At 40.3% G+C, this 21,254-nt stretch overlaps 1 protein-coding gene across 9 annotated transcripts; it reads right to left on the reverse strand.

The window, feature by feature from the left end:
- Positions 1-205: 205 nt before the first annotated feature.
- Positions 206-12,879, reverse strand: LOC144494914 (putative gluconokinase). Of its 9 annotated transcripts, none has more exons than XM_078214485.1 (5): positions 12,590-12,879; positions 9,600-9,630; positions 5,003-5,089; positions 3,074-3,117; positions 206-1,074 (listed from the first exon to the last, which is right to left on the reverse strand). In XM_078214485.1, exons 1-5 carry the CDS (start codon positions 12,625-12,627, stop codon positions 726-728), a joined length of 549 nt encoding a protein of 182 aa, XP_078070611.1. In that variant the 5' UTR covers positions 12,628-12,879; the 3' UTR covers positions 206-725. The 9 variants fall into 9 exon arrangements, with proteins under 9 accessions (XP_078070611.1, XP_078070618.1, XP_078070616.1 ...); XM_078214492.1 differs by having other exon boundaries at positions 5,003-5,085; positions 12,607-12,852; XM_078214490.1 differs by having other exon boundaries at positions 12,607-12,732.
- Between the last annotated feature and the right edge of the window lie 8,375 nt (positions 12,880-21,254).

The following is a 21,254-nucleotide window of genomic DNA, read 5'->3' on the forward strand; positions in this document are numbered from 1 at the left end:
AATCTCAGCAGGTCTGGCAGCATCTGTAAGGAGAGAAAAGAGCTGACGTTTCAAGTCCAGATGACCCTTTGTCAAAGCTTTGAAACATCAGCTCTTTTCTCTCCTTACAGATGCTGCCAGACTTGCTGAGATTTTCCAGCACTTTCTCTTTTGGTTTCAGATTCCAGCATCTGCAGTAATTTGCTTTTAACAGCAGTGATCTTTTACACAGGTTGTTTTTATTATATGCACAGAGGTACTGCCTATCAATGCTACTTCTATTTACTTTTATTTACAAAAAATATACTTTGTTTCTGATTAATCTAATGATTTGCAAACCACAGCAGGAGTGGATTTTCTGCACATACTTGGATAAATTATGTCTGAACATTTGTACAATAAATCTTAAAACCGTGCCATTTATTGTGCTTTTATTTAAAGTAACATAGACTATTTAAAAATAAATATTGAAATACTGCTGTCATAGCCAGATGTGACTAATTCTATTATCACATGTATGTATTTAATTTATAAAGCACTATATTATTGGTAACAAATTGAACTGCTCGATGAATGCTCTGTTGCCAATTTGTCATTGTCTTATCCATCAAAAATGCTTTTTAATTCCACTTTTGTTTCCAGTTATGCAAATGCTATGTGACAACAAATTGCAGGCATGGAACATATTTTCCCTGCAGTGGTTTGCAGTCATTTCTTTCTGATGCTCTGTTTAAAAATCAAAGATTCTAACCCAGATTTTTCCCAATCTCAGCCACTATCTCTGGAATGCTTTTTTCAACATTAATATCAATGAAATTCTCCGTCCCCTCTGGTGGTTCCAGAGTGTCAAACTGAGATTGTAACAAAGAAGGTGACATGTAATGTCCTTTTCTGCTCTCTAGCCTCTTGGTAATCAATTCTATGGAGCCACGAAGATACACAAACAAGATCTCCTTGTTGCAGCCAAGCTGTGATTGTTCTTGATTCTGTTCTGAATCTGTGTTGACAGTACTTTGCTCACCAGTCAGGATTTTTCGATACACTCTCTTCAGAGAAGAGCACGCAAGGATTATATTAGCTCCAAATGATTTTTCCCTATGGTTGAGCAAAAAAAATTAAAGCAATTATAAATATTCAAATAACTTCAGTATTATTTTTAAATGCGAGATTTAACACTAAAGTCTATCTATATTCCGGGTTCCCTGTGGATTATAGAATTACTGTACATCAATACCAAAATTATAATGAATTTCTGATCCCGTTTAGCACACAATCTAATAATAACATTTATTCCAAACATTCAGTTGCAGAATCTGACTTAACTGTAATGTTGAAATTGGCCAAAAGCGATGTTAATCGAACAGCCATCTAGGTAAGTGGCAAATGAGTTAAAGCATCTGACAAGAGGGTGGGGCTCTTGCAACCAAAATCAAAAGAAGGAAGTGGAAAAAAAAGCAGCAAAGATGGCTGTTCACAATATGGTCTGCGCTACATTGGGGAGACCAAATGCAAATTGAACAACCACTTTGAGGAATGTCTCTGTCCAGCCTGCAAACATGACCATGAACTTCTGGTCAGCTTTCATTTTAATTCTCCACCACATTTTCATGCTGACCTATTTGTCCTTGGCCTCCTGAGGTGCTCCAACGAAGCTCAATGCAAGCTTGAGGAACAGTACCTCATCTTTCAATTAGGCCCCCTATAGCCTTCCGAACTCAACACTGAGTTCAACAATTTGAGATGGTAATCTCAACTCCCATTTTGATTCCTTTTTCTTTGCAGGTTTTTGTTTTACACTCAATTTTCTTCAGTTTTTACTTTCAGACAGCAGCTGTTCATTCTGCCATTCACACCTCACCCACAGAACTTTTTAAAAAACGTATTCCATTATTGCTTCCTTTGGCTCATTTAAACTCTCCTTTATTCTTTGCCACCCTCACAACCAGACCCCCTTTTCACCTGCTTAAAACTTACTAAGGTCCTAACTTTTCTCATTAAAGGTTATTGACCTGAAACAACTGTTTATCTCTCCACAGCTGCGGCCTGACCTGCTGAGTATTTCCAGAATTTTCTACTGTCAACTAATTAACTGTTGGATGCGAAACAAATCGAGAAAATCTAAAAGACGTCCTTCAGTTAATTTCTGCAGGATATTGAGAAAACAGGAATTAAGGATTTGCTATTTGAAAATCCAACCCCGTGTAATTATTGGGGCAATAGTGTGCAAAAATTCAAAATGTGTGGCTTCAAGTGCCATTATAATTGTCAAACCTATTCTGGAATTCTTTAAAAAACATGCTGTTAATTCTAATGTATCAGTGGAACAAATCTGACATTCAAACATTGTTTTCCGTCAGTAGACTCCACTATTTTGTATCACGTTTAAAATAACATTTGTCATTGATCACAAAGATTGTAACATGTACTTCTCTGACCGGGAATCGAACCCTGGCCGTGGTGATGAAATCAGTAGATTCCAACTGCATTGAAACTCAAATGCACTTATTGAACAGCTGCTTGTGATTCACTGAAATCTGGTCACTGTGATTTGTAAAACCCAAGTGATGGCCTGGTGACATTATCACTAGACTATTAATCCAGAAACTCAGCTAATGTTCTGAGGACCCAGCTTCGAATCCTGCCATGGCAGATGATGGAATTCAATAAAAAAGATCTGGAGTTAAGGATCTACCGATGACCATGAAACCATTGTCGAAAAAACCCATCTAGTTCACTGATGCTTTTAGGGAAGAAAATCTGCTGTCCTTCCCTGGTCTGGCCTACGTGTGACTCCAGAGCCACAGCAATGTGGTTGACTCTCAACTGCCCTCGGACAACTGGGGTTGGGCAATAAATACTGGCCAGCCAGCGACGTCCATGTCCTACAAAGGGGAAAAAAAATGAAGAACTTTTCCAAAGAAAAGTGGACGGAGGTTATCAGACTAAAACCAATATTATTACTTACTGACATTGCACATTTGATCTGATATAGATGCTGAAATTGTACTTTTAGAAACGTTTGCTTTAGTTCCATTACTACAGTTGATAAAAATTTTAACGTATTGATTAAAAAATGTGTTTAATTTGAGTTTACCTCATTAATATTTCTTGCAAAGTGCACAACCAGGGGATTCTGTCCTAATGAGCAACAGAAACAAATGTCTTAAGAAACTGGAAGGAGTGTAAAAGTCATTTTTATACAATTTATTTTATTTCTCCAACCTACTCCTTTATAAAAATGTTATTTTCTCTCCTTGGGTTTCCATGCAGTGTGCCCAAGTTTAAAATGGAATACTTATCAGGTGACGTGGGCCTCCTATAACGTCACTCTAATTGACTGCTCGCCTGTGTACTGAAGCCTCCCAGATCAATTCAATTCATTTCTGAAATGTTCCCACCGTTCCCCACTGCACGGTTTTCTTCTGACAGGCTGCTGAGATTTTGAAAACCCAGGTGCACCTCAGCACTGCGCCACAATTATGGCACCACTTAAGAAAAGGCTTATAAATAAAATAAACCTCGTTACATTTCCTTATCAGCTCAAGCTATTTACATTAATTATTAATCCTGCACAAAGTGCACATTCTAATATTTCACTGCAGTGAAGCTTTTATATCTGGCACATTAGAGAAGTCAGTGAAACACTATTTCTAATTCTGTTTCACCAAGGGAAGCTATTTTCAATCATGACATTTAAACTGGGGTCCCTAGACCCTGCTATCACAATGAACGGACCTTAGGGGGTTCAGTTATCAGATTTCTGTCCATTTACGTATTAATTTGCCAACAAAATTATTTTTATTGTATAATATTATTTCCTTTAATGATGACACTAATTTTCTTTGCATAACTATCACTGCCTTTCAGAGTTAGGAGAGGATTCCTGGGGAATGCTAGTATTGGCCGGCCTGTCCAGGATTGTAGCAATACCAGCAGACAGGATCCCCCTGCAGAAAAATGTTTGAACACCAATGTTTTAATGAGGTTAAACACAACAATATCAAACTAACACAAGATTTCCCTTGGTTTACAACTTCCACTGCAAGTTTATATTATGTCAGGAAATTTTGTGGTTTGGGTGAGATGTGAAAATTCTAAAAAGATTTCAAACCTGACTCAAATCTTCCCATTTCTGGTTTTGGCCGAGACAGCTCAGGCTTGAGGTAACCAACGAACTTACAGTAGGTGGACTGGTAACTTAAGTATCAGAATGAGGCTACATGTCACAGTTCATTCCTGGCCAGCCAGGTTTTTCAGGAACTCTAACATCAGAAGAAGACGCCTTTATGGAAGATGCAAGTGCTTGGGATCCATGAGGAACAGAAGCGCTTCCTTCCAGCTCATCAAGTTTGCCTGTCTAACATCAAACCATTACCCCTACTCAAGATTGCTGTCTACCCTTGTAATCAAAGAACACCACAATTCCAACCCTGATCCATAAACCCCTGACCATGCCACTCCCCGACTCACAAACCCCGATCCATACACTAACCCAGCTTCAGGTTCCCAGCTACCCTTGGCCTTTGGCCTCCTCTGGAGGTGCTCTGTCTACAGGGCTCAAGCTTGTCAACTGTGTCTCAAAATGTTCCCAAACCTGCCCCAGTCAAGATCAGGGCCATTCTGTGTCCTGTGTGTAAGAATATCATTTTGTTTGGATAAATGCATGTAGAATTTCACAGTAGGACAGACAGGAATCTCTTGCTCAATTGAGAAGATGTGGAATCAAAAGGTATCAGTAGTGAACTGAGTTGTGCAGCGAGTTTGCACTCAGACTTTCAAATCTTAAACTAAAAAGCTGGAAAATAGGTAAAGAGGAAGAACTTGCAACCAAATTAAAATCCCATCAAAAAACAGGTAGTAACTTATTAAGACAGCTTCTTGGGAAACCTTTCAGTAAAATATAGGAAATGCATGTATTGTAATCATATTTATAAATGTTTTCATTTTGTCAAGATAAAATCATAACTGTTAAAAACACTGCAGTTATCAAAGTGTAAAATAAGAGTCATTTAAATGTATATACCTTATCATCTAATGGTATTCCTTTAACCATTTTTTCTTTGTTTTCTTTTGGATGGTAGTCATCGGCATCAAAGAATTTCCATCCTAACTATTAAAATTGATAAGAAAACTTCAGAACACTCATTATTATTAATTTTATTTTCAATCTTACAAGATAGGCTAGTCCAGCTTTCCATGAACAATGTAAATATTCCACTTCATCTAATAGCAAAAGCAGATGAGTCAGCTGGGCTTGTTGATTCTCTGCCACATAACTTGTAGAAATCAGTAAAACTCAATATCCAAGGGAAATAAGGATTTTGGTCTCAAGACTGGAATCTACATTTGGGAACTGCACAAGTGTGCACTTTATGCATTATCGTTAACATTCTGAATTGGAATATGCAAATATGCTTCTTTGTATAACATATTTCAAACTTCCAAACAAATTATTGTCAATCTGAACGGACACTTGATTTTTCTATTAATCAGAAACTCTAGTGGAACACTAGATTGGGGCTGTGAAATTATCTGCTCAACCTGTCAGTATATTGATATTAGTCTATAAATGTTGTCAACATGTAAATCGAAGTGTAACTGTTTTGTGCATTTTCATTTTCAGGCTTTTAAGTACACATTGGTCAGGTTAGGCTAACAACCTGCTCACACTCAAAATGGGTGTTGATTTGGAAACAACCCAATGCATGATCTGTTGGATATAGTGGATGAAATGCTGTAAAACACAGAAGAGAGAAGATGTATCAAAGGCAAAGCATCCTGAATTGGGAAAAGGATACCTTGTCTTACTGTGCAAAAGTGTGAACTGAACACGTGCTTTTCCACGCGGAGGGAAAACTGAAGGGGAATGTCTCCCAACAACTGATTTTTGCACAGGACTGGTAGATGCATGCCATGGGTAAGGGGACAAAAATATTAAGGCCAGAATTTATGCGCGCCCCTGAAGATGTCGAGTACGTGTCCTCACTTCATCCCACACCCAATATTTCAATTGGTGGGTGCAAGTGGGGGTCCACTCTGTGCTTGTTGACCATTGAAGAGCCAATTAAGTCCATTAATGAAGCAATTCTAAGCAATTTTCAGCTCATGATGCTTTTGTGAATAACTTTCTCCAACCTAACATGTCAAGCAGACAGGCAACCTCTTCGATGCTTGCCAGAAATTCTGCCTGCCAATTTCCAATCCAATTCCCCTTTCCCAGTTGCTCAACATGAACATGATGGGCTGCAGCCTTAGTTTCACTTCTCTGGCCTTCAGCAGAATTTCAAACCTAATATCTTAATTTATTACAATGATCAACTGACCTATTTCTGACCTTGCTTCACTCTACCATCACCACTGAAACCTTCCTATCATTATCACCCACAGCCTCTTCCTCAATGTTTTGCTTGCCAAAATCCAGATTAATCTTTTTAAAATTCCAATTAGTCCAAAATTCTGCTGTCTACCTTCCATTAAAGTCTCATTTATCCAGTACATCTGCTCTCGTCCAACTCTATTATATTCCCATCTCTCAGTGCACTGATTTCAAAATTCTTCTCCACATTGACATCTCCTCATCACTCTTATGTTTGTATCAGCTTCCTGCCCAACACCTTTGCTTGCATCTTCCATTCCTCCAACTTTGGCCTACTTACAACCCCCCACTCCTATTCCTTTCCTTTCAGCTGTTATGATCTTGCATTCTGGAACCTTCTTCCTAAATATTACATCCATTTCTACTTTCCATAGCTTCCTCAAAGGATGTCGCTTTTTCTTAATTTACTTTCCGTTCATTCCCTTTTTCTGTCAAGTACTTCAATTTGCCTGCAAAGTCAAATGTATTGTATGAGTATTGTGGTCATTTTTCACTTTTAATCCCCAAGCAGCTTCTGAACTTACGTATTACACTACATGAACCATATAGTATACAGTCACGAGCAAGAAAATAATTTACTTAATGAAGCAAGTATTTTGTAGCACATCCGATGGAGCTTTCCTCTTCTGTGCTCATCAGTCCATGATTTTCCCTATTCATTTTAATGGACAGGAAGACTGCAAATTAGCAAGCACAAAAGCACAGCCACAGACTGTCTTCAACTTATTTAATCTTCACAGCAAGGTGAATACAGCAGATAAGATGCTCTAGAATACCATTAGCTGCAATAGTTATGAAAAAGCAATGGGGTGCGAGGGAGAAATTGGACTAGTAAGGCTTTGTGTCTTTATATTGCAATATTACATTAATTACTGTAATCACCATACCTTAGGTGAGGGGCAAGGTTGAGAAGGCAGGGCCTTCACGAGTAACCTCAGGTGGTACAGGAACTGAACCCGCGCGGTTGGTTTTGTTGTGCATCAAGAACCAGAACCAGTTGTCCAGCCAACTGAGCTAACTAACCTCTTCTTAAAAATGAGTGCTTGTCTGGGTTGTCACATATTCCAACATGCCAAACAGTTTAAAAGTTTGGTCTCTTTAGTGTTCAATGATCCACATTGTAGGGTGTTGACTTCACTTACTGTAATTTGCACCAATGACTGATTATCGCATTGTAATCATATGTGAATACATTCCATTTTGTCTCGAGGGGGCAATACAACATGAAAATTACTTCCTAATTTTTTGCTCCATATAGTCTGATTTAAAGAGATTCACTGCAATTGATCAAAACTGACGCCCCGTTATAACTTCATACAAAATCTTTCTGGAACGAAAGATGTGTGGGTTAGGTTGATTGGCCATGCTAAATTGCCCCTTAGTGTCCCGGGTTGCATAGGTTAGAGGGATTAGCGAGGTAAATATGTGGGGTTACGGGGATAGGGCCTGGGTGGGATTGTTATCAGTGCAGACTCGATGAACCGAATGGCCTCCTTCTGCACTGTAGGGATTCTACAGTGCAGAAGGAAACAGCTGGTTGTATTACACATCATTTAAAATCTTACACAATTCATGGAAAAATTGTACCGTGATTATTTAAAAAAAACAAATATCAATCCTTAAAGCATATACTAATTAAAATTCCATGTATTTGACATTAAATCTGAGTAAATGGATTTATTATTCAAATTAACAGGAATAATGTGAAAAGCAATCTTCGCTGATGAAGGAGAAGCAGATAGACTCATCAATGTGTAACTTGACAGATGCTACTGAAGAGATTGTTTCAGATTTTGAGAGCATTGAAACAAGAATCTAGGGACTGGTATCAATATCCCGTGCAGAGAAACTAGAGACATTGGAGGATGATTTCAAATGAGGGAAGGGAAAAGAGCAGAATATAGGGGATGGGGTAAGGAATAAGTATAATGGTTAAGAATAATGGGTAAAACTGTGTAAAATAGCTGTGATGATGGAGAGATGCATAAAGATAGAAGAGAATGAAAAATGAAAAGGAACTTAAATGTGTAAGAGTAACAGGGTTGCAGTGTTTATATGCAAATATGAAAACCATTAGAAATCAGTCAGGGATGAGCAATACTAATTAGAATGAAGGCACGTTAATGAAACTTGACTTCAGCCAGGAGTGAACATTTTCTGATTGTAAAGTTACTGATCAGAGGTAATTAACTTAAATTTGTTAAATGGAGAATGAGAAGGGAAGTTGGGAGAAATTCCTTTACACACAGGTTTGTTGGAGTATGGAATGCTGAGAGAATGGTTGAATTAGAGCCCAATGTTTTTAAGGGAAATCCATGGGAGAGAGTGGGAAAGTGGAATTCATTTTGGTGAAAAATCTGAGAATTAAATATTTTTTTCTGATAAAATTATCAGCAGTGGGAGATAAGGGAAGTAGGGTGGAAGGAATGTTTTTTTAATGAAATAAGGGCATGACTATAGCCATAGAATTATTTTACTGACAGAATAAAATTAGAAGGGCAGAATTGCATTTCCAAAAGTCAGAATTCCACCAAATAGAAATTTCTCATCCCTATACCACGTTCCCCTCGGACAAGAACCTGCCTAAGCTCTACCACCATCTTTATGGTCCACTCCTCAACCACAAGAATAGGAAATTGAATACTTCATCCACATCTTGAAAATGTCTTTTACCTATTTCTCAGGACAAGGAGTTACCTGATCGTTACCTTCAACACCATTTTAGCATATGGGCTAATGCAGCTCTTCCTCTTCATAAGCTACAGATACATTATTCTTTGGGTCGTCCATCTTTAAGACTCAATAGAATCTTTTACTTTTATTCATTCATTCAAGCTTTTTAAAAAATTGTGCAGCCATTGCATTCCCTGTGCTCTTCTTAGTACAATACAATCTTCAAGCATTTTAAATCCAAGCTTCATGTAACCTAATCACTCAATTTTAATTTACTGCATCATTTCATTTCAATATTGATGGTATTCCATACTATAATTCCCTTCACATAGCTTTCTCAAATTTGCAAAACTCTTATTACTGCAGAGATTTTCCAACAGAATGTTCACTTGCACAGAGCAGGACCAATCTTAAAATGTATTATCTCTCTGCAGGAATAGATTGCTGCATAACAATGAACAGTTCAAAGTTGCTCATTAAAGAAAGTCAAAGTTGAACCAAGGCAAAAGCTTTTAGAGTAAATGAAATTAAAAATGTTATCTTATTTCCAAATAATTGTCAGACAAGTTACCTTATTTGCAAGACGTGAACCCACAGTAGTCCTAGGAAAGAGAGAATATAATGATGGAGTAAGTCTATTGTTCAAAGATATTGAAGGTATGTTAATATATATTTGGCTGAATCTTTATAACACTTTTTTAATGCCAACATACCAATAACTGGTACAACGTGGAGAGATTTAAAAAATTACAATTTTTTAAACAAAGAGAGTGGCATTCACACAATATACTTAAGCACAAACATAGTGAAATACAACCTCAGATTGTAGAATCCCTACAATGCAGAAGGAGGCCATTCGGCCCATCGAGTCTGCATCGATCACAATCCCACCAAGCCCTATTCTCATAACCCCACATATTTACCCTGCTAATCCCCTTGACACTAGGGGCAAATTAGCATGGCCAATCAACCTAACCCACACATCTTTGGACTGAGAGAGGAAACCGGAGCACCCGGAGGAAACCCACGCAGGCACGGAGAGAACGTGCAAACTCCACACAGACAGTGATCCGAGGCTGAAATTGAATCCGGGTCCCTGGTGCTGTGAGGCAGCAGTGCTAACCACTGTGCCGCCCAATGGTGAGTTGCCAAATTGATTTTTGTTGGGGGGAACACCAAGCTTGATTTTCCCTACAAAGAATGGGTCTACCAGCTGAAAAGTCACTTTGGCTGATGCATAGTACATTACGAAAGGAATCTCTCAAAAACAAAATGAGCAGCAAATGTACCCATTTAATTTTTTTTGTGAATCTGCAGTTAGGTGTGGCTTACACATCTCATCCATGCCCTCGCATGCTAAGCACCATTCCATACCACTGCAAAATTTGCACTTCCATCAGCCACAAATAATGCCAAAATATGGAAATATGAAATTGCATCATTTCCTTAAAAAATTTAGTAATTATGTACATTTGATTAATTATGTAATAGACTACTCAGTACTTCCTTTGTGACATTCAGCATAGTTGTTATCCTTCCATGTAAATGACATCGAAGAATTACACTGACTAGACTCTTTGATTTTCTGCATTTACAGTTTGAAATAACCAAATCAGCCAGCAGTCATAATTTTACTTCCAACATAACATAATTTATATAGAATTTACAGTCCACTTTTTGAGGCACTCAACATTTCAGCAGACATGCCCACCAATTACTGCACAAGCAGTGTTGTCTGAAAGTTTGTCAAAAATAAATGATCGCTGACCTACACCGGCTAATGGTCAAGCAACGTCTTGATTTTTAAATTCTCATCCTTGTTTTCAAATTCCTCCATTGCCTCTCCCCTCCCTATCATGTAATCTCCTCCAGCTCTACAGCTCACAAATATCTATGGTCCTCTAATCCTGACCTCTGCACTCTGGATTTTAATCACTCCACCATTGATGTGGCATCTTCTGTTGCTTCAACCCTAAGCTCCAGAAGATAATTTATCACTTAACATCACTTTCGTCCTTTAGAATGCTCCTTAAAAACCTTCTTATTTGAACAAGCTGACCTTTAGCGGCTCGTTGTAACACTTTGCTTTATAATATCCCGTGAAGCACCTATGTACGTTTTAATAGGCACTATACAAATATAAGTTGTTACTGTAGTAGAATCATAGAATTCCTACAGTGCAGAAAGAGGCCATTCAGCCCATCGAGTCTGCACCGACAACAATCCCACCCAGGCCCTATCCCCGTAACCCCACCAATCCCTCTAACCTACGCATCCCGGGACACTAAGAGGCAACTTAGCATAGCCAATCAACCTAACCCGCACCTCTTTGGACTATGGGAGGAAACCGGAGCACCCGGAGGAAACCCACACAGACACGGGGCGAACGTGCAAACTCCACCCAGTGACCCAAGCCGGGAATGAAACCCAGGTCCCTGGCGCTGTGAGGCAACAGTGCCAATCACTGTGCCACCGTGAGGCAACAGTGCCAATCACTGTGCCACCGTGAGGCAACAGTGCTCATCACTGTGCACTGTGAGGCAACAGTGCTAACCACTGTGCCGCCCAGTATTTCTGCATAATTTGACTTGCATGGTGTAATTCACAAAACACACATTTTAAAATGTCACTAATAGAAAGGGTATTGAACAGATTAAAAATAGATTTTCAGAATACTGAAATGACTGCCAAAAATCTAGGTTTAAGTGAGTACACTCAACTGAACAATGCAGGTTTTAAACGGCATAAATAATGACCTATTTTCTCTAATATTTTTATCCTGAATGTGCATTCAGGTTTTCTTTTAATTTGTTCAAAATTTGACATTCGATTATGCAGTTTTAAGCTATTTTTTTCGTGAAGAACTCTGGATTAGGGTACAGGTGTAGTTATCAACGTGTATCATTCTGAGAATTGATGAAAGGTATGACTAGCTCTTGTAGACTTGGTAGGAGTTTTAAAATATTTTTCTTTAAATTTAAAGACTCACTCTAAACTATAATGTATCTTTCTGTCAAGAACTGTTAATAATTTCTGATGTTGGCTTTGTGTGTCATTGTAATTTGCTGCAGATCTCTAAATCTTACAGTGATGCACAAGTTTCTGCAGCTCAGTAACAATCCCCCAGTCAGCAGCAATCCTCTTACAGGCAGCTCAAACAGCTGTACGGCAGGGCCCGGGCGGCTGGTGTACGTCAGGGACCGGGCCTGGGGGGCTGGTTTACGGCAGGGACCGGCCCCGGGGAGCTGGTGTACGGGCAGGGCCCGGGCAGCTGGTGTACGACAGGGACGGGCCCGAGCGGCTGGTGTACGGCAGGGACCGGGACCGGGGAGCTGGTGTACGACAGGGACGGGCCCGGGCGGCTGGTGTACGGCCGGGACCGGGGAGCTGGTGTACGGCAGGACCCGGGCCCGGGGGGCTGGTGTACGGCAGGGACCGGGCCCGGGTGGCTGGTGTACTGCAGGGTCCTGCCGGGACCAGGCCCGACGGCTGGTTTTCGGCATGGCCCGGGTCCGGCGGCTGGTGGACCCGCAGACGGAAAGCGGACCGGCGGGGACTCACTTTCCGCTGCCACTGACCCCCATCAGGATGAGGATCATCTCCCGGGTCCCGCCGGGCGGAGCGGAGATTTCCTGCTGGCAGCTTCTGGCGGGATTCCTGTGTCAGGGACAGCTCCCTGTCAGTGTCCCTGTCTGTCAGTCACTGCTTCACATCCACAAACTTATATCAACAAGTAACAAAAACAGAAAGTGCTGGAGAATCTCGGCAGGTTTGACAGCATCTGGAGACAATACAGGGTCATCCAGACTCCAAACCTTGTCTCCACTCTCTCCACAGATACTGTCAGATCTGCTGAGATTTTCCAGCATTTTCCGTTTTTGTTTCAGATTCCAGTAATTTGCTTTTATCAAGCTGTAAACTTTTACAGCATGCCAGTAAGATTTTCCATTACAGAGAATATTAAATCCCAGCCCAATCAGTACATTTCCACTCAGTCTGGTTAATGCATAACATAATGTTATGCATAACATAATGCATAACATTTGAAGAACTCCCACTTACCTGACGAAGGAGCAGCGCTCCGAAAGCTAGTGGCTTTTGCTACCAAATAAGCCTGTTGGACTTGAACCTGGAGTTGTGAGACTTCTTATAATGCATAACAACCAGCCGAGTTTGGATGCTCACACTAACTGAAGTCTCTACATTTAGATTCGGGGAGTAACAAAAGCAAGAAACTCCAAAGGACCATGAGCGTAGCCCAATCCATCACGCAAACCAGCCTCCCATCCATTGACTCTGTCTACACTTCCTGCTGCCTCGGAAAAGCAGCCAGCATAATCAAGGACCCCACGCACCTTGGACATTCTCTCTTCCACCTTCTCCCGTAGGGAAAAAGATGCAAAAGTCTGAGAACACATACCAACCGACTCAAGAACAGCTTCTTCCCTACTGCCATCAGACTTTTGAATTGACCTACCAAGCATTAAGTTGATCTTTCTCTACACCCTAGCTGTAACACTACATTCTGCACTCTCTCCTTTACTTCTCTATGAACGGTATGCTTTCTCTGCTTAGTGCACAAGAAACAATACTTTTCACTGTATACCAATACATGTGATAATAATAACTCAAATCAAACCTGTATGCTACCATTTGGTGTAGCAGTCCCTTTGTCGCCCAGTTTAATTCATTTTTGATTTATGGACATAATTTAAAGAAATATTTCAGAATAATAGACTATATATTATTTAGGCTAACACTCAGTGCAACTGAGCAAGTGATGGATTGAGGTTCAAGTCTGGTTCTGATTCTGATCCAAGAGACATTGAATAGAAAGCTGCTGAACAGACCAGCAGCATTCTCAAGCAGGGGGAAGATATAAAAGCTTATTTTAATAAAAAACCCCTGGATGGATAAAGTGAATTCAAATCTTTTTGCATCAGACTCAGCAAGCAAGCTGCACTAATACACTCTGGTGAAGGTGATTGTGATACTTATGGCATGATATTTAATTAGCCAATGCAGATATTGGAACTGAGATGCAATTTCAGACAAAGAGAGGTTAGATGAGTAAAGGGAGTATTGAAATTGAAGCAGCCAATGAACAGGAGTAATTCTCTATGACAAGATTGAGATAAATAGAGTGGTGTCGGGAGAAGCAAAAATGCTGGAAACAGAATTGGGAGTCATATTAAAGAAGGGGTAGCATCCTTGCTTAAATAAAGGTAAAGAGGGGTTGGCAAGAAAGAACAAAAGAACTTGCAATTAGGTAGCACCTAATCTGCAGAAATCTGAAACAAAAACAGAAAATGCTGGAAAAATTCAGGCAGCATCTGAGGAAACATCTCTGCTCTGAGCTCTGAAGAAGAGCCACATAGACTTGAAAGATTAACTCTGCTTTTCTTTCCACAGCTTATAAGTTTTCCCAGCAGTTGAAGGACTACCACCCTTCTTTCTGACAAGATTTAGAATCCCTAAAGTGCAGAAGGAGGCCATTTGGCTCATCAAGTCTCCGACAGAGCATCTTACCCAGGCCCCTCATCCTATCCCCACACATTTACTCCACTAATCCCCTAACCTACACATCTTGGGACACTAAGGGGCAATTTTGCATGGCCAATCCATGGCTAACCTGCACATCTATGGATAGTGGGTGGAAATTGGAGCACCCGGAGGAAACCCATGCAGACATGGGGAGAATGTGCAAACTCCATGCAGACAGTCACCCAAAGTTGAATTCTAACCCGGGTCCCTGGCGCTGTGAGGCAGCAGTGCTAACCACCATGCCACCAATTTCTGTTTGTCTCTTTTACCATGTTCACCTTCATTACTTTTCATTTCCCTCCTGGTGTTTGACAAGGTGTTTACCAACACTTGCTTTCACAGCCACATTTCCTTCCTCAGTGAGTGAATCCATCTCTGACCTCCCCCACGTGGATTCCAACTGAAGTTCCATACCTCATGTTTCGAATCCACCCAGGATTACAGGTATTTCTGGGACATACAACGATCCTTGGACTGCTATTCTTGGTGCATCCTTCAATCCACCATCAGTGCCATGTGTTCACACTCAAACTCTCTCTCTAGAAGTACTGACTCACCCTAACTCAAAGCTGCCCTGGTCCCCAGTTCCATTTCATTCTTTGCCTCTTTCACGCCTTAACAAGAAACTTTTTCTCTTCCTTTCAGGTCTAAAGGCTTTACAGCCAGTCAAGTACATTTTGAACTGTAGTTACTATAAATGTAAGAAATGGGGCAGGTAATTTTCACACAGTAATGTTGCACAAACACCAATGAGAATCAGACAATCTGGTTTTAGTGATGTGTCCAGCAATATGCTGGCACAGTGGTTAACACTGCTGCTTCACAGTGCCAGGCTCCTGGGTTCAATTCTGGCCTTGGGTCACTGTCTGTGTGGAGTTTGTACATTCTCCCTGTGTCTGTATGGGTTTGCTCCAGGTGCTCTGGTTTCCTCCCACAGTCCAAAGATATGCAGGTTAAGTAGATTAACCATGCTAAATTGCCCCATAGTATCCCAAGATGTATAGGTTTGGTGGATTAGCCATGGTCATTATGCAAGGTGAATTATTATAGTTGTTGAATAAAAGGAGTAATTTTAGGAGTCCGATATTATAGGCAGCAGCTTGACTCAAATCAACAGGATTGACTCGTAAAATTGATACTTAATGACATTTTTTATTTCACTTCTGCAATATATTTGAATTAGATGAAGTTGGCTGCAGCAAAATTATATGCACTTGTCATTTAGGGTTATTTAAATGAAGGATGTGCAATTAATAATTTATTTGCAATAAAAGGAAAACTAGTTTTACATGTAACAAAGGACAAGCTTAAGGGAGGAGGAAAGGTAATTATTTTTAATGCTAACAGATCTCGCGTGGCATTGCTAGAGTATTGTGTGTAGTTCTGGAATCCACATTATAGGAGGGATGCGATAGGACAAAAAAGAATGCAGTGGAGATTTACCAAGATGTTGCTTGGGATGGAGAATTTTAGTTATGAGGAGAGATTGGATAGACTGGGGTTGTTTTCCTTGGAGCAGAGGAGACTGAGGAGGGACATGATTGAAACGTATAAAATTATGAGGGGCACAGATAGCATAGACAGGAAGAAACTTTTCCTCTTGGTGGAGGGAATCAATGACCGGGGGCATAAGATTTAAGGTAAGCGGCAAGAGGTTTAGAGGGGTGTGAGGAAAAACTTTTTCACCCAAAGGTGGGAGTCTAGAATTCACTGCCTGATAGGGTGGTGGAGGCAGAGACCCTCTTAAGAGAGTAAGTAGTTAGAGGTGCTGTTGCTTTTTCAAGACATAGAAGGCTATGGGACAAGTGCTGTAATAGGGATTAGAATTGTTAGGTGGTTGTTCTTGACCAGTGCAGACGCAATGGGCCGAAGGGCCTTTTCTGTGCTGTAGACCTCTGACTCTATGACAGGCTATTTTACAACAATAGGGTTGTTATCAACAGCATGTAAAAAAATAAAACTAGACAGCAGCATGGTGGTACAGTGGTTAGCACTGCTGCCTCACCAGGGACCCGAGTTCGATTCCCAGCATAGGTCACTGTCAGTGTGGAGTCTGCATGTTCTCCCTTTGTCTGCGTGGGTTTCCTCCGGGTGTTCCGGTTTCCTCCCACAGTCTGAAAGACGTGTTGGTTAGGTTGATTGGTCATGCTAAATTGCCCCTTAGTGTCCCAGGATGTGTAGGTTAGAGGGATTAGCGAGGTAAATATGTCGAGTTGTGGGATAGGGCCTGGGTGAGATTGTTGTCGGTGCAGACTCGATGGGCTGAATGGCCTCCTTCTGCACTTTAGGGATTCTATGATTCCCACAGTGTACCTAAACAGGGGATTTTCACAGTAATTTCATTGCAGTGTTGATGTAAGCCTACTTGTGACACTAATATATAAGCTTAAAAAAAACTTAAACTAGTGCTACAGGAGCTGAGATGCCATTCTTGACTCAGTGGTGACTCCTTGTCAGAATATAATTGGTATAAGCCACACTCCAGAGACATCCACAGAATCTCAGCTTCAGTGCCTTGGGAATGTAGGACTAGAGTCGATATGTCTTGGACAGACTTTAAACCAAAACCCTGATTTCTTTCGCAGGCGGATGTTAAAGATCCCTTGACATTATTCAAAGAATTGTACACTTTAATCAGATCAGAACCCCTGATCATTCATTCTTCCCCCACCTCAAAATATCCCATCTTTTCCCCCTACCTGTACTCTCATCTCTTTCTACCACTCCTTCACTATCCTTTACACTTTTGAACAAACCACACACCTCTCTCTCTTTCTGTCTCTCTTCTCTCCCTTCCTCCTACCCTCACTCCCTCCCTTCCTCCCTCTCTCCCTCCCTCTCTCTCTCTCTTTGGTTTTCAATTGTCTGAGCTCGCATCTTGCAAAGGGCCTATCTCCGGGCAGACTGCTTTGGACTAAAGTAATCCCAGCATACCTTACTTTTAGGCCACTGTCAGTTTTTATGGCATTTTGCTGTGCTTGTATTTCTGGCCTGGTGTTTGTCTACAGTTGTTTTCCTTTCCATTATTCTATTTTACTCAAGCAGTCACAGGCTGCTACACTCTCAGGTGAATGTAAACGATCTCATGGCATTACTTTAAAAAAGAGCAGGGCAGATTTCTCTGATGTTCTGGATAATATTTTACTTCAATCAACACAAAACAGATTATCTGGTCATTATTGCATTGTATTTTTTGGGAGGTAGCTGTGTGCAAATTGACTGCAACATTTCATACATGACTACTGTGACTACAATTCAAAGTACTCCATTGGCCATAGAATGTTTTGGGATGTGGTCATGAAATGAACTATATAAATGTACCTTCCTTTTATTTCCTAATTCCCCCTTTCCATGCTCCGTTCCTTTTGTGATGATACTGTACCTTAAGGAAATATATTTATATCATGTTTGTTGTATGGGGTATGTTTAGAATTAAGATCTGTTTTGCAGTGTGTTGATTTGTCTAGCAAAACCTTTGAATTGATGGCTGGGAGCGCAGGATAAGTACTCATTTTAGACTTGAAATATTTGTTTTAAGCAGAGCTTAAGTGTTTACTTGGGTTTCCCCAGGTAATTTCAGAGTAGAGTTTTGATTAGATTGATTGACAGGGAGAGAGCCCTGTGCTTAATGGGAGAGGCTAAGCTTGCAGGCAAGAAAGGGTTTCAGTATCATTAAAAAAAATATATGCAGTTGCTGCCTAGACTAACAGAAGAAACAGGTGTCTCTCTCACCAGAGGTGTTCTGAAAGCTCTAGGACTGTTAAACTGAGACAAGCAAGTATGCCTGTGTTTTGATAACTAATTTTAAAGAGGGGATTTAAGTCTATAAGAGGAATATTGCTTGAATTGGAATTCATTGTGAGAGGTTAGCAGTTAAGAATTGTATCTTGTCTTGTTTAAAGTTAAGCTTTTTTTTGTTATAGTTAAACTGTGTTGTTAAATAAAATTTGTCTTGATAAAACCTTCCCAGTGTGTCAGTAGAATTGTGCCTGGACATAAAAATCAAATCCTCACAATGCCAAAAATAGCAATTGTTGGGGTCTAGTCTGCTTTTATAATATATCTTGGGATTCCTGATCTGGTATCCTAATGCTTTTTGTTTCTCCTAGCTTTCCATCAAATAAAAGCTGACTCACCAAGTTGTTGCACCCTTGGAAATTAGGCATTCTACTATTATGATCTTGAGGGGAACCAGTAATTTTGAAAAAGAAATTTGAATTCCCAGTTATTAACTGAAAGAAATTATGCCACAAGATTTCACAGAAGAGTTTAACAAAGTAAGTACGACTGACTGAACACTATATTTCATAAACACTTATTCTTGAAGCCTGAAATTATAAAAGGACACTCTTCATTCTACTTTTATTTACAACCAAGAATTCCCCTATAAATTACAGGATCTTCTGGGTTTCTTTGACCAAGCAAAACATGCCACAGCTCTAAAGAATTAATTTTGATTCTACTCACTATTCCCACTATTCTCCAAAGTATGAGATTTCTAGGGGTTCTTCCACACATAGCCAGCTAAGCAACCCTCCAACTCTCCTTAATAACTGCACAATTTTGGGCATATCTCGAATGTCCCAGATAGATGTTCAAGCTAATTATCTTCAATTCCAAAACCTGTTCTTTGACATGAAAGGTATATGAATACTTGAAGGTTTTCTCTTTGTTCTGGGAAACAATATGAATAATGTAAACCCCTTACGAAGACAACTGCAGATATTTCATCTCTAACAAGAAGTTCAGAAAAGGGTCACCTATTGTTTAATGTTTTCCCACTTGCAATTCTGACCTTACTAAATAAATACAGGCCAGTCTTTGAAATGTAAAAACGAAGTGCTTTCATCATCTTATATTCAAAACTTCAATCCCTACTAAAAAATATACTCCTCAAACATGAATCATGAAATTAAACTTTTCACAAAACTTCACATACGTGGACTGCACAATCAAAAGTCAACTTGAGTGTCACAGCTTTAACCAAAAATACTATGTCCAAGTTCAAGCTTTTGGTGCAGCTGAAATCTTCAAAACAAAGGCATTGAAAGACACAAGACAATTCAATGGACAGATTTAATCACGTTTTTCCGAAGGATGTAAATCTTCGACTTTGCAAATTGTGTTCACACTCTTGGAGTAATCCAGGAACAGAATGTTTTGTAAGTCCAGTGCTCAGTCAGGAATTTGCTGCAAGTGGGATCTCTCTGCTAAACATTTCTCAGGCTGTTATCTAGATTAACAGTTAGAATGTGACTTTGAACTTTAAAAGAAACTGTAAGCTAGTTAAGATACTTAGTTCAAAGAAACTGCTTGTCAGTGGCAATTAATGTCAATCAGCTGAAAGTGTTTGCCTGACTAAATGTTAGTTACAGACGTTGAAATTGTAATTGGGTGTGAGTTGTAAACACTATACTAATGGACAGTATTTACTACTCTGCAGAATAAGTAAGGACAGAGTGATCTGGGAATAGAGTGATTTTTGAGTTGAGTCAGGAATTTGGTGCAAGTGGCAATTCAATACAAAGGGGAAAGGAAGTGCTTTTTCACTTTTTGTCTTGCCTCCTGGTGAGTGTTTTTTTCCTCCAAGTTAGGAGACTGTATCTTGCTATTACTGTAACTAGCTAGTTACTAGTTAATAATGTAATCAAATAAATAGGTTTAGACAAGCATGGCAGTTGGTGTACCACAACTGAGTTTGAGGTTGGCATTGTAGTCCCAGGCAACCATAGCTTCAGTGTCTGCAGCTTTTGAAACTTTGGCTCAGAACCTTTGAGTTTCAGTCTGAGGTGCAGACATTGTGGGATGTCACAATGAAAGAGAACCAGTCATGCCCCTTAGGTTTAGTAGAACGAGTTGGTCAATGACCGACTCGTGCTACCGAGGGCAGCACGGTAGCACAGTGGTAGGCACTGCTGCTTCACAGCTCCAGGGACCTGGGGTCGATTCCCAGCTTGGGTCACTGTCTGTGTGGAGTTTGCACATTCTCCTCGTGTCTGCGTGGGTTTTCTCCGGGTGCTCGGTTTCCTCCCACAGTCCAAAGATGTGCGGGTTAGGTTGATTGGCCATGCTAAAATTGCCCCTTAATGTCCTGAGATGCGTAGGTTAGAGGGATTAGTGGGTAAATATGTAGGGATATGGAGGTAGGGCCTGGGTGGGATTGTGGTCGGTGCAGACTCGATGGGCCAAATGGCCTCTTTCTGCACTGTAGGGTTTCTATGATTCTATGATTCTATGACCATTGTCAAGAAAGTGTGACTGTAAGTCAGGCAGAGTTAAGGATCCAGAATGTATGTGATGGAAGAGACACTGCCCTTGACTGTGACCACAGGTACATGCTACCTCATCTGTGGATGCAAAGCAAGGCTGCGGGGTAGAGGGACAAACTGACCATGACACCATGATGTAGGATGCCATGCAAGTGGCAAAAGTGAAAAGGATTTTGGTAGCAGTGAGAAATAATATAGTCATGGAGGTAGGTAATGTTTACTACACAGCCACAATCAGGAGTTCTGAAGCCTGTGTTGCCTGCCTGGTGACAGGGTGAAGACCATCTTCTCGGAGCTGAAATCAAGCTGTAGGAGGAGGATAAGGATCCATTTGTCATGGTCCATGTAAGATTCAATGATATAAGTCAAACTAGGAATGGTCTACTGCTGTGAGAGTTTGAGGATTTATGGTC

Source organism: Mustelus asterias, chromosome 6 (genome assembly GCF_964213995.1).
Source record: "Mustelus asterias chromosome 6, sMusAst1.hap1.1, whole genome shotgun sequence".
NCBI lineage: Eukaryota > Metazoa > Chordata > Chondrichthyes > Carcharhiniformes > Triakidae > Mustelus > Mustelus asterias.